The sequence below is a fragment of the Trichosurus vulpecula genome, chromosome 6, assembly GCF_011100635.1.
Source record: "Trichosurus vulpecula isolate mTriVul1 chromosome 6, mTriVul1.pri, whole genome shotgun sequence".
NCBI lineage: Eukaryota > Metazoa > Chordata > Mammalia > Diprotodontia > Phalangeridae > Trichosurus > Trichosurus vulpecula.
In genome coordinates, this window is record NC_050578.1 from 239,016,492 (window position 1) to 239,030,245 (window position 13,754).

The 13,754-nt window shown below is 40.9% G+C and overlaps 1 protein-coding gene across 1 annotated transcript in view; it reads right to left on the reverse strand.

Moving 5' to 3' along the window:
* Positions 1–12,433: 12,433 nt before the first annotated feature.
* Positions 12,434–13,754, reverse strand: part of BDNF (brain derived neurotrophic factor) — a 48,873-nt gene continuing 47,552 nt past the window's right edge. Inside the window, exon 2 of the mRNA XM_036763631.1 lies at positions 12,434–13,674. Within this exon, the coding sequence (XP_036619526.1) occupies positions 12,913–13,653 (741 nt within the window). The 5' untranslated portion in view covers positions 13,654–13,674 and the 3' untranslated portion in view covers positions 12,434–12,912. The remainder of the gene's footprint in view (positions 13,675–13,754) is intronic.

Consider the following 13,754-nt stretch of genomic DNA (forward strand, 5'->3'; position numbering starts at 1 on the left):
TTAAACATTTTTATATTTATAGTTAAATCTTTAAAATGCTATATAAGTATTTATTGAACTGGGGCCCACACAGGTGAGGTTAAGGACTTACCCATGATCTCGTAGTTATGTGACTCAGAAGTGCCACCTGAACCCAGCAATATTTCTATTGCACCACACCTTTCTTTTCCAAAAGAGCTGAAATCTAATGGCTCCCACTCCAGATATTCCAGGAAATAGCAAGCTTCTGGAAGCATCACAATCAGAGCCAGGATTAAGGGGTTAGTGTGATGGACAGCTGCTTAGAGTGCCCGATGAGAGTCCCTTACCGGTTGTGCCCTAGATACAAGGCCTGCCCTGCGTCACCTCGATCTAGCTCTGATCTAATTTTAAAAATGGATATCTTTTGTTTTTACATCACATTCATTTCCTAATATATCTCTCCCTGATCCCCTACCCAGCAAGCTATCCCTTATAACAAAGAATAAAGAGGAAAATGTGGGGGAAGAAACAGTTTAGCAAAACTAGCCAGTGTAACAACTGAGTTTAATGGCTATGCAATGTTCCACACCCATAGTCTTCCACCTCTGGAAAGAAAGGAGGGAGGTGCCTTTTTTACTTGATCCATTTTAAAAAAAAAATAAGCTTTTTCTAAGCAGAAAATTCTGTTCTTCTTCTTCGGGATTTATTTTGTGGTCAGTCACGTTTCATGTGACAAGTAAAGGCTCTAAACCTCTGATAAGCAGTAGCATCCGGGGATGTAGGTTAGGAACCTTGCCTAGGGCACTCTGGTTTCAGCTGTTACACAGGCCTTTAGTTGTCTCGGAATAGAAAACCTTCCTTCAGAACTCTTCCTCCCACCAAGGAGAGCTGAAACCATAGGGCTCCTCCCTACTGGAATCTTAAATAAATGAGACACCTTGAAAATACAAAGGGCTGGGAGGCATCATGGTGGGTTGTAGAGATGGAGATGAGCCCCCAAAATGAATTCTGTTGAAGTGCACCCAATTTTGCACTATTCAAAGTTATAATTATGTAAAATATGGTCATTCGCTTCAGCCCAATGGAAATATGGAGTGTGGATCCAAATGACACGACCACTTGTGTTTGTTATTCTCACTAATTGAGACCTGGCTCTATTTGTCTTTAGTCATCTCCCTAAATTCCATCTCTAATCTTATTCTTTCCCTCCTCAAAGCCAGCTTCAGTACAAAGAATTAGCACAGCAGAGGGCATGGAGGGCTGGACGGAGAGTCAGGAAGTCCAGGTCTTGGATCCTGCCTCACATAGAGGAGAAGAAAAATTTAATTAGGAGTTAAAAGAACTGGATTTGAACCTTGATGCTGCTATTTGCTAGCCATGGGACAATGGATGCCTCCTGTCACTACTCTGGGCCTCAGTTTGTCCATCTGCAAAGTAAGGGGATAGCAGAAGCTCTTCCCCTTTTTGGTGTTATGGAACCCTATGGCAGTCTAGTGATGCCTATGGATCTCTTCTCAGAATTAATGTTTTAAAATATATAAAATAAAATGCCTAGTATTATAAAGAAAACCAATTGTATTGAAATAAAGATGTACATTTTTTCCCCTCCAAGTTCATGGACTTCCCAAAATCTATCCATGGATCTCTTAGGGGTCTGTGGACCCCAGGTTAAGATTCTTTGGACTAATGTTCTCTAAAGTGTCTTCCAGGTCTATATTCTTTGAAGCTGAGATGAGAGAAAAAGAGGACACAGGCAGGACATGGGATCATAGAATTAGGGATAGAAGGGAACTTGGAGGCCAGCTCCTCATTTTACAGGTGAGGAAACTAATGTCTAGGGGAGGTTAAATGACTTGCCAAAAGTCACACAGGTCATAAGAAGATAGACAGGAAACCCACCTACTCATTGGTCTGCCTTCTCAAGTCCCTCCCCACTCCAATCTGTCCTCCATTCAGCTACCAAAGCCATTTCCCTAAAGAACAGGTCTGACCACATCACTCTCCTACTCAATAAACTATAATGGCTCCCTATTGGCTCCAGGATCAATACTAAATGCTGTTTGGCATTGAAAACCCTTGGTAACCTGCCCCCCTCCTACCTTTCCAGTCCTCTTACACATTTACCCCCTGACACATACTCTTCAATCCAGTCATGTGAACAAGAGACTCCATCTTTTAGCTCTGGGTATTTTCTCTGTTTCTCTAGATGCTCTCTTTGTATCTGCCTATCGATGTCCCTAGCTTCCTTTAAATTCCAACTAAAATCCCATCTTTTACAGGAAGCCTTTTCCAACCCCTCTTAATTCTAGTGCCTTCCTTCTGTTATTCCTATTTATTCTGTATATAGCTTGCTTTGTATATATTTGTTGGCTTGTTGTCTCTCCCATTTGATCAGAAGCTTCTTGAGGTCAGGGTCTGTCTGTTGCCTCTTTTTGTATCCCCAACATTTATCACAGTCCCTGATGCATAGTAGGCACTTAATAAGTGTTGATAGATTAATTGGTTCTAGAGCATTCTCTTGGCCTCAAAGATTGTGGAATCCTTTTCAGTTTCCTTAGGTATGAGAGCTGACCCTTTGAAGGAGCAGACTTTTTAAGGTCACAAAGCACATTGGTTTGAGTTTTCCTTTCTCATTGGGCAATAAATAGAAGATCTGTTAGATGCTACATCTTGAATGTAAACACCTATGTACACATGGATGGAGGACTAATCTTATCAATCTCCTCATTTTCAGAAACTGGTCTCTGGGTTTGGAAAGAGGCTTATGGAGAGGGTAAGAAAAGCCAGTTTCTATTTTGAGACTCTGGGTATTTTCTGGGCTAAAAACTTCAGACCTCAGCTGGACTTTAATAACTACTCTTGGGCATTAATTCAGGAAGCCTATTTAATTTGTGACCAATATAGTTCCATTTCATAGGTAGAAGAACATGGTTGGCAGGTATAGGGACATGGAATAATCTTCTCCTTATTAATTTCCTGCATATTGCATCCTATTTTTCTAGCCCAGTGCAGGCGTGTTATAATTGAGTACGTTATCGATGCCCTGAATTTACGAAAGCTGTGCAGGAGCTTTGGAAAGAAAAAGTAATAACTTAGCTTCACATTTCTACAGGGCTTTTCAGTTCTGACAAAGCCCTCTCTTCTCAGTCTCGCTGATCTGATGGTGCAGGTATTATTTTCCTCATTTTAGAGATTAGGTGAAGTGACTCTTGTGGTTCCAAGTGTCAGATCTGAGAGTTAAACTACAATCTTTTGATTCTGGGGTCAGGGACTCTTTTCACTATAGCCCTCACTGAATGCCATAGTGAGCAGAGTGAAGGACTCAGGGTCATGGAGACTCAAGTTCAAATGTGTTTGCTTTAGACACATTAGCTATGTGACCCTGGCAAGCGGCCATCCCTCTCCCGGCTTGGCCTCTCACTACCACACAGTGTTGTCATGGGGATGAAAGGGGAGACTATACCTATCAAACCCTATAGAAATGTCAGTTATTATTATTATTAATTATATTCCCCACCTCACAACAAAAACCCATCCATCTTCTAAACTTCCTTACTTCCATTAAGCATCTCTCAATTCTTTTATTCCCCCAGGTGCATAATCTTGGAGATATCCAGTGGGGCAGATAGGCCTGCGGGGTAGCCCAATGGATGCTGTTGTCCATACCTCCTCTCCCTTAGAGGCTGCTAGGTAGTGTAATGGTTGGCTCACTGGGCCTGGAGTCAGGAAAACCTGAGTCTAAATCTAGCCTCCCAACACTTACCAGCTGTGTTTCCCTGAGCAAGTCACTTATCACTGTTTGCTTCAGTTTTACAACTGTAAGATGGGGGTGATAATAACAGCATCTACTGTCCAAGGTTGTTTCAAGGATAAAATGAGATATTTGTAAAGCACTTAGCATGGTTGCTGGTGCTTAATAAATGCTTGCTTCCTTCCTTCCTCCCTCACTCCCAGTGCAAAGTAGAAGCTCAGAGAAAGCCAGGACTCTTTGGTTTGGGTCTTCGCATCCCTGGCCCCTAACACAGGCCCCTAAGCACCTAATAAAGCCTGGTTACTGAACTGAATCCCACATTGCCTTTGCTATAATGAAAAGCCAGGCCTACCTATGCTACTTGTAGGTATACCCTCTTACATCTTAGTTCACGTGATCAAAACAAACCATAATTGGGGGGCAGTTGCAGGGGAGGAGAAGTGCTGTTCTTAGATGGAAAACTAGATATTTTTATCAATGAGTCAACAGGCATTTATTAAGTACTTACTATGCTCCAGGCTCTCTGCTAAACATTGGGGATACAAAGAAAGGCAAAACCATGATCCCTGTTCATATTCTTATGGAGGAAATAACACACAAACCAATGCACGTACAAGATCGAGACAGGGGAAATGGAAGGTCATCTTAGAGGTAAAGAATGAGCATTGAGGATGACCAAGAAGGGCTTCTCACAGAAGGCAGGATTTGAGGTAAGACTGAAAACCAGGAGGTGAGGATGGAGAGTATTTTAGGCTTGGGGCCAGTCAGTGAAAAGCCATGAAGTTGGGGGTGGAGCATTGTGTTGGCAAACAGGATTTTCTATTTGATCATGGGGGCAACAGAGAACCATTGGAGCTTACTCACTCAGGAGATAGCATGTTCAGACCTCTGTTTTAATGGTTTTCTTGGTGTCTTTAAGGCTTTATTTGGACTGAATTCTGAACAAAAGATCGTGGCTTGGTGAGGTGGTGGCCAAACCAGGATCCAAATTCTCAGTTCCAAAGTTTTAAGTGTTAGTGACTTTCTACTTACTGGAATATAGCAAGGATTGATCGATTTATCTGAAGGCATCTCCTTGTACTAACTGGAGGAGAACTTGGAACAACAGTCATGGAAAAAAAGGTTTGGTAATTCTTCAAGGAGTCATGACTGGGTCATTGGCCCTGGAGGAAACCTAATTTGATCCAATCTCTTCATTTTATCTTTTCCAGTCTCTCCATTTTATATATGAGGAAATAGAGGCATGTGGAGGTCAAAAGATGTAGCTAGTTAGAAGCCCAATGAAGACTCAAGCCCAAATTTCTAGAGGCCTAGTCATAGTGATTTGTAGACCAAGTGCTAGGACACTGGGGAAACATTCTTACACATCCTTTCCCTATGGGAATGATCTCCCAGGATGTGCCCATGCTCTAAGCATGCCAGCTTTCCCAATGGTCTAATGGTCTTTCATTCTCTTGCACTGCTGCGTGGTAATGTTGGCTACAAATAAATCCATTTTGATACCCACTGGAGTTGGTTTTTGTAGCATAGTAATTTTTTACCCCTGCTCTTTAATGAGTCCCTACTCTGAGGTTTATTTAATTCAACTTTGGCCATTCATTGAAAAGTGTAGCTTGACTAAATAGACTTGAACTTGGGTAGGAATGCTTGAGGACCCCTTGAGATACACCAATATGGAAATCAGATTAAAGTCTCCCATAGATTCTGCAACTCAACAGTGAGTTTCTGCTCAGTGGCTTCTTAGGAATCCATCAAAGTGTGACAGGATATCAAAAACAGTGTTGAACAAATCTCTTGGTGCCTTTTTTTAATTGGAGAAAATACATCTCAAGCTCAGCATTTTGACAGGAACTCTTGGGCTTTTATAGGCTTAAGGCATGCCCTATAATTATCTGAACATGCGTTTGTAGTGGGGAGGAGGGGAGATCCATATAGAAAAGGGCTTATTTTACCAAAAGAAAAATACCTTCCAATTTTAGCCGATGTGAAAAGATTAGCTACTCACCATTAATGGGTCTATTGAACTGCAAAGCTTCCAGCTTTTGTGAGATTTATCCCATTCTAATTAGAAGAGTAACCTTTCCAATTCCATGTCACCATACAATATAGCACAGAAGGCATTGTTGGCCTCAGACACCTATCATGTTGGGTGTTCTTACCTGGTATTTTAGTTTTTCTCTGGAGTCTCTAGGATTTAGGGGCCTTCCTGAACTCTCAACGTGACTTAGAAAAGCAATATGCCATGTCAAATGCCAGTGTTTTCACCCTCCTCATCTCTGCCTCTTGGAACCCTGGGCTTGCTTCAAGATTCAGCTTGTACTTCACCTTCTGTGTGAGGCCTTTCCCAGTTCCACCAGCTGCCTGCCCCTCCCCCTCAAAGATTACCTTCTACCAATTTTTGTCTGCCTCATTATAATGCAAGTTCTTGGAAAGTAGGGACTTTCAACTTTTGGTTTTTTATTCTAAGCATTTAGCACTGTGCCTCGTATACAGTAGGAGCTTAATAAATGCTTGCCATGTGATTGATCCTAGGCTGCTATCTTAAATTCCCACTTAGTGATTTTTAAAAATGAGAACTATCACCAACGGCAAGAGACGGAGATTTTCCTAGCGTCCTTTCCCCAAACCTGAAAAATTAGGAGGGGCTTGCTGAACTCTATATAAGCCAAGGATCCATTAACATAACCACTGAACATTTCCTGAATTTGGCATTTTATTTGGAGAACTTACAAAATCAATTGCCCTGTCACCATCCATATAACTTAACTTTCCCTGAGTGCTGCCCAAAGGGTTTTTTTTTAAGGAAAACTTTCCTTAAAAAAAAAGACCCAAATAACTTTGTCTATTATTCCTTTGGGATTTGATCAAATGGATAAAAAATTTTCAGCTTGAGTCTGGTTAAAAGAACACTGTCTCTGGTGTCTCTGGTTGCTATAACCAACCCTTTCCTCTGGTCTACTAATCGTTAACAATGGGTTATGACACATCATTAACAATGAGTTATGACACATCACCAACTCTCACTGAATTGGTGGGGGTAAGGACCTGCAATTGATGATTCATCAGAGGGAGAAATGTTACTGCATTTGAGCTAGCATCAGGGAGACCTGGGTGCTAGTCCTGTCTTTTTAATTAACCAGCTCTATGGGGCAAATCACTAAAAGTCTCTGGGCCTCAGAGTGCTCATGTAAAAAATGAGAGGCTTGGGCTTTATATATTCTAAGGTCCTTCTAGAGCTAAGAGTCAATGTTAATAATAAATTTTCACATGTATATAGCTCTTCAGAATATAGTACATCAAAATACTTCTTCCTCCAATAATCCTATGAAGTAAGTAGTGCTGATAATATTCCACCCATTATATAGATAAGTGAGGGAGGGAAGTTAAAGTAGCCTGCTCCAGGTCAAAGGGATAGTAAGTGTTGGAGTGGAGACCCAGACCTGCTTTCTGGTTCTTCTAACTCTAAGCTCAGCACCTTTTCTTATTAAAGTAGCAGCATCAGCATTAGTAGACCTAAAAATGGAAGACGCTTCCCCCCACTAGGTATGCATTTCAAAGACTCTCATAGACAGTTGCCCTAACTCTAGGGTTTATTGGAAGCATAGAAACCACTAGTGGACATACTCACTCATAGAGGAAGGATACAAGGTGGCATATGCATTCTACCTCATTGCAACTCTCTGGCTTCTTGTTTTTCTCTGGCTTAGGGAAACGAAGCTTTATGTCTAAAGATTCTAAGGAAGTCAGCTTTATCTAATCATCACTGACCCTTAGATGGGCTGAAGATGTTAGAGGCTAAGAGGTTTTATATCGAGGTAGTCAAAAGGAGATAGAGTCCTTTGAAAATGTGCCAGTGTAGGGCAGGCATCCTCCAAATACTTTTGAGAAAACCAATCATGAGTAAATCAGAGAAGGCTAAACACAAGAGCTGGTAAAATCATTTTGATATCCATGGATATTTGAGTCACTTTAGCCATCTTTAGCTAAATTCACTCCTTCCTTGCTCTGGAGGTGGGGGAAAGGGCCTGGCCTAACCCACATGCATCACTAGGCATACATGGCTCTAAATTTAACCCTGCACTTTTGGAATATTTGCTTCAGGTTCTCTCCCCAAATTGAATTATTGGTCCAAGTGTCTCTCTAGTTATACACTTCACTGAATCAGTCTATCCATTTCTAGGACCACAGGTTAAGAACCAACATAACTTTAGTTGAAGACTACTCTGAAGTGGCCAGTAGCCACAGGGACCGTATATCATCATGACAAAACCCACCAGATTCAAACAAACATCCAGGCACTACTAGATTGCTGTCAGAACTCAGAAATAGTGCAGAAACTGATCATGAAAGGAGGCCCCACATTGGTGAATTCAGTGGCTCCTTGAAAATATTTTTCTTTCTCTGACTTCATCTTCTGAAGAAAACTTCCTTGGATGCCTCCCAAGCATTCTCAATCTCAAGCAATTTGGACATCATGTTTCATTCTCTCTCCTTACTTCACTCTTTCAAAACACTTGTCTTCCTCTGCTGTGAGAAATAATCAACCTTAGCAAAAGTTTGGTAAAGAGGTGATTCACAGACTGGGCTGATATTACGATCAACTGCTCAGAGACTTTTCTTCGTTTATAATACTTGGTAAATTTCTCATATAGATTAGAACCTAGTGATTAATCTATCTACTCTTCCATCTACATAATAACACAATTTCAATGTTTGTTTTGACTCTCCCTAGCCTTATTTATAAGACAATACAAGAGGGAACCATGTGTCTATATTTGAAGTAGAAATGATAGATTGAACAGATATCTTTCACCATATTCTGGGAATAGATGGTTGGTATTTTAATGGGAAGCCCAAAGAGCAGGAACAAATTACTTTTTTTAATGGCCTTTTCTCTAATTTAAAACACTTCCATTTATTTCTCTAAGATTTAGTGATAACTGTAAACACTGACTAATTGCCCAGAGGCTTGGCAGCACTCACAGGGGGCCATCTTTTTAGAAATACTAGCAGTCTGTTAGATCATGGCTTCTCCAGCCTTGGAGCCCTGCTCCATAGCACACAAATTAAATCACCATAATGGATATAAATAAATAAAGTCAATGGCACCACTTCCAAATGAAGGGCACATGACCCAGTTATAAATATTGAATTTGCGTCTCCATCTTTTAGCTATAGACTCTCCAAAACCGCAGCAATTTACTCTTATTACCTTCAAGTAAACCGACTTAGATTTTAACAGTTACTTTCTAATTGAATCGAGCCAGCCATGTTTGATTCATGGGTCCCGTTGTTGCTAGGATACACGGTTTGGAATTAGATGAAAAGCCCTCACTCCAAAGGGGAAACTTTCAAAGTGTCAGTGGAAAATGACACTTGGTCATCCACTCTTGATGACAGGCTTGCTCTGAGGTCCTTACTGGAACCCTAAAGCTGAATGACAATTCTCCATTGCCCTCCCCTTGAAACAAAGCAGCTTTTGCTGGGAGGGATGTTTTATCACTGAAACAAGTCAGATTGGTCTTGTCTTAAAGCAATGGATATACCTCTTTATGTAAAATGTTTTCATGTTCGCTTTACAGTGAAGAGAAAAAAACCCAGAACCCCCAGATTTTATGTATTTTGAAAATATATTTAAAAACATTAAAAATTTCTATATTTAAACATATATTATATGTTAATTAGTACACTTAAATAGAACTTGTATTTACAATAGGATTCTGATGCTTTTAAATTTTAATGCCAATTTTTTCAATAACAGAATTATATAAATAGACTAAAAATACAATAAATATTTCTGTTTTACATGGTGAATAATATCTCTTTACCATAGAGAGAACAAGGCCACAGACATTTACTTACATTTTCAATGAGTATCACCATAACAAAGCTTTAGGCCCACTGCCTGCCATGCATGAAACACTTCTGCCACAAAGACCACGGCAAGACTTCAAAAAACAAAAGCAAGAACAAAATGAAAAACAACACAGAGAGATCTTTTTTCCCTTTTAAAACAAAAGTCTTTAACCAATGAAGACCACCAAGCCTGTGAGTGTAATGCTTTAGCTTGGGGATAGTGAAAGCCAGTCTGAACAAGGCTTGAATTTCTCCTGGCACTTTTCAGAGAGGGTCAGTATCAACATGGTGAGAAATCCCAGGGGACTCTGCTGCCAAATATAAAGTGTATTCTTTTGTTTTGTTCTCCCCAAGAGGAATTAGGAGGGAATTTCATGTACATCAGAAAGTCTGAACACTCACTACAGTGTTAGGACACCATGACAAAGATGAATTAAAAGGAAACCCACAAAACAAACCTATAATAAATGGGGTCTTGCAGAGACTTTGGAAGACCATTCACTTTCTTCTTTGAGGGCAGGTGTTTAGAAATATTATTCCTTATGACAGGTTATATTGAGATGAATAAGTATGTACGTATGGCTATGTGTGTATGAAAGGATGTTTGGGTGAATAGGTAGACAGGATGAAAGGAAGGATGTATGTATGTATGTATGTATGTATGTATGTATGTATGGATGGATGGATAGATGGATGGATGGATGGATGGATGGATGGATGGATGGATGGATAGATGGATGGATGGATGGATGGATGGATGGATGGATGGATGGATGGATAGATGGACAGACATTTTCTTTGCAGGTATTCTTTCCATCTTTAAATTTGGACCTTAATTCCCAGTGTCAGTGTGCAGCTCCCTTTCTTGTCTGTTTCTTACCACTACTAAAACAGAATAATACTTAGGGTTTTCTTGCACGCAAGGATATCTTTTACACTATTATTCTCCTCCAGGTCAGAGAATAGGATTTAGGGTCAGAAGACAGAAATGGATCCTAGCATTAAGTTTTATAGGGTTTGGTTATTTAAAGGGCTAATGAGACACTAGCCCGAGTTCCCAGTTCCTGTATTGGCTGTTGTATTAACTCCCACTGAGTTAAGTAGGCTGAGTAGGCAGTGCTGATCTAGGGAATCCTCACTCTTGACAGGAAAGTAGTAGGAACTGAGGGAGAGAAGCAGCATTAGTTGAGTAGAGCTCTGAGAACCTATTTGAACCATTAGGAAGTATCAAAGTGTCAAAGTCATGTCAAAGTCTCTTTGGCTTCCTTTTGGAGGAGGCAGTGTTTGTACAATGGGAAAAGCACTGAACTTGGGGTCAGAAGAGCTGGATGTGAGGTCCTAGCTCTGCAATTTATTATCTGTATAGCCTTAGGCAACACAGTTTACCTTCTGAACCTTAGTTTTTTCATCTAAAGAATGAGGAAGGGGCGGGGTTGAATAATAACATTTGTACTTCTAACCTCATGGAGCTGTTTTAAGAATCAGATAAGTAGAGTAGTATATTTGGTAAACCCTAAGCTGCCACAGAAATGTCAGTTATTGAGAGCCAAGCCCTTGGGCAATTGTCATTATTTGGGTCCCTGATAGTTCTGCCTGAGTCTTCATTGAGCAATCCCGTTGGAGGGTTTCTATAAATATGGACTGGGTTTTTTTGTTTTTTTTTTTGCTGAATGAACCTGATTTCAGAGGTGATCAACCTCTTCTTGCAGCAAGACATTGCATCTTTCTTTGCATCTAGTAAATTATAATGCTACAACCAGATCTCAGAGTGAATGTCAGACTATCCAGGTTTTCCCAGAATAAAATTGATATTTGAGTGGTGGGGTGGGGGTGGGGAAGGAAGGGGGTGAAACTGCCTGAGCAAGGCCCTGTTGAGTGAGGACCTCTTAAGCATAGTTAGATAATGTAGGCACTTGAAGCGTGAGGTACAAACAACTCTGCCCATTTTGTTCCAGAGGCATTCCTGGGGAGTTCTTCTGGTCCTGCTCCTTTTTGAATGTCTCAAATGCCACATCTCCACCCTTGCCTAAATCCAAGTGACTGCTGCTGCATGCAGCTTGGGAATTCTTTCCTTACCAGGCATCAACAACCTACCTGTAGGATCTATTCTCCGCAGGGGAGATCATTCCCTTTATGGGGAACCTGTGATTTTACTGTTTTAATCACTGGGATTCCTGAATGTATGTCTCGGGAAGTATACTCCTTCTTTGGACATTTTCTACTCCTATAACTGATTCTGAAAAAATCTCATTGTGGTCCACAAATATAAGTCTAAGATTCCATTGGTTAGTTGTTTTTGTTGGAAAAGTTGTGATTCTCCTTGCTTTGTGTGATGGACTGTCATTACTGTTATTCACTTATAGGTTTAATACTTGCAACATATTTTTCTTTTTTGGGAGGAAAAAAACCAAGAGGGAGTCCAAAAACTGGATAGGGGTGGTGGGAAGGTAACCAGGATACCAGAAGTAAAAATGAATGTGCTGTAAGCAAACTTAGGTCTTTTGGAATGAACTGGGCCCAGAGGAGTCTGAGAAGGATTTCCAGGAGGCCCAGAGATAAGGGGAAGATGAAATATTCTCTTGCTGGGTTGCCTCTAGCATTTTTTTTCCCAATAGTGTGGTCTCTATAACAAATACCTTTACAACATAACACACAGGGTGGGGATTGCTCCTCTCCCCATTCCCTCCCCCAGTTCCCTCTGTGAGAACTTTAAAAAACAAAACAAAACAAAACAAAAGAAACCCAATCCCTCCCCCCCAACCCTGCTGCCCTCCCACCCCCCCTCCCAAAAGCCAGGAAAGCTATGACAAACAGCACCTTGACATTGTTTTAATTCCAACGCTATCAGAAGTCAAAAGCATTAAAACAGAGAGGATACTAACAGGACTGAAGATACTTTACTGTCTAAAATGGAAACGGAATGTTCAGGTTCAAATTTGTGTGTGTGTGTATCTGTGTGTGTGTGCCTGTGTGCTTGTGTGTGTGTTTTTTCTGAAAGAGGACAGTTTATTATCAATTCACAATTAAAGCAGCATGCAATTTATTTATTTTTTTTCAACTTTTTTTTTAAACGTTTTCAATTCTTGGCAACGGCAACAAACCACAATGTTATCGAGGAATGTAATGCAGACTTTTTTTTTTCAGTTGTGCGCAAATGACTTTTGTTTCCCTTCAGGTCATGGATATGTTCAATAAATAGATTGTAGAACCACTGTACTGTATAAACTTCATTTATACATGCAGTCCATAAAATTATTTTTTTTCTTACTGAATAATTTACCCTGTTATGTATATATACAAATAGATAATTTTTGTCTCAATATAATCTATACAACATAAATCCACTATCTTCCCCTTTTAATGGTCAGTGTACATACACAAGAAGTGTCTATTCTGATGAACCTCCAGCCAACTCTCTTTTTATTATCCATGGTGAGAGCCCGCACATAAGACTGGGTAGTTCGACACTGGGAATTCCAATGCCTTTTGTCTATGCCTCTGCAACCCTCTTTTGTATAACCCATGGGATTACACTTGGTCTCGTAGAAGTATTGCTTCAGTTGGCCTTTCGGGACTGGGACCTTTTCAAGGACTGTGACCGTCCCACCCGACATGTCCACTGCAGTCTTTTTATCCGCCGCCGTGACCCACTCACTAATACTGTCACATACGCTCAGCTCCCCACGACGGGCAGGGTCGGAATGGCGACGGACCCTCATGGACATGTTTGCCGCATCCAGGTAATTTTTGTATTCCTCAAGGAGAAAGAGAAGCGGGGGTTCCAAAGGCACTTGGCTGCTGAGCATGACCCTCGATGTATATAAGTCGGCATCTTTATTCTCTTCCCTCGGCTGAACATTCTGGTCCTCGTCCAGCAGCTCCTCTATCACATGTTCAAAAGTGTCAGCCAAGGATGTCAGTCCCCTTGAAGCGGCCTTGGGACCGTTCAGACTCTCCAGAGTTCCGTGGGTCCGCATACCCGGGTAGGCCAAGCTGCCTTGTCCTCGGACACTGGTTTCTTTCATGGGGGCAGCCTTCATGCAACCGAAGTATGAAATAACCATAGTAAGGAAAAGGATGGTCATCACTCTTCTTACCTGGTGGAACTGTGGGAACGAGACAGAAAAAAAAGGAAACGAGACGAGTTAAGGTTTTTGCTGGGACCCAATGCGGACACATGGCCCTC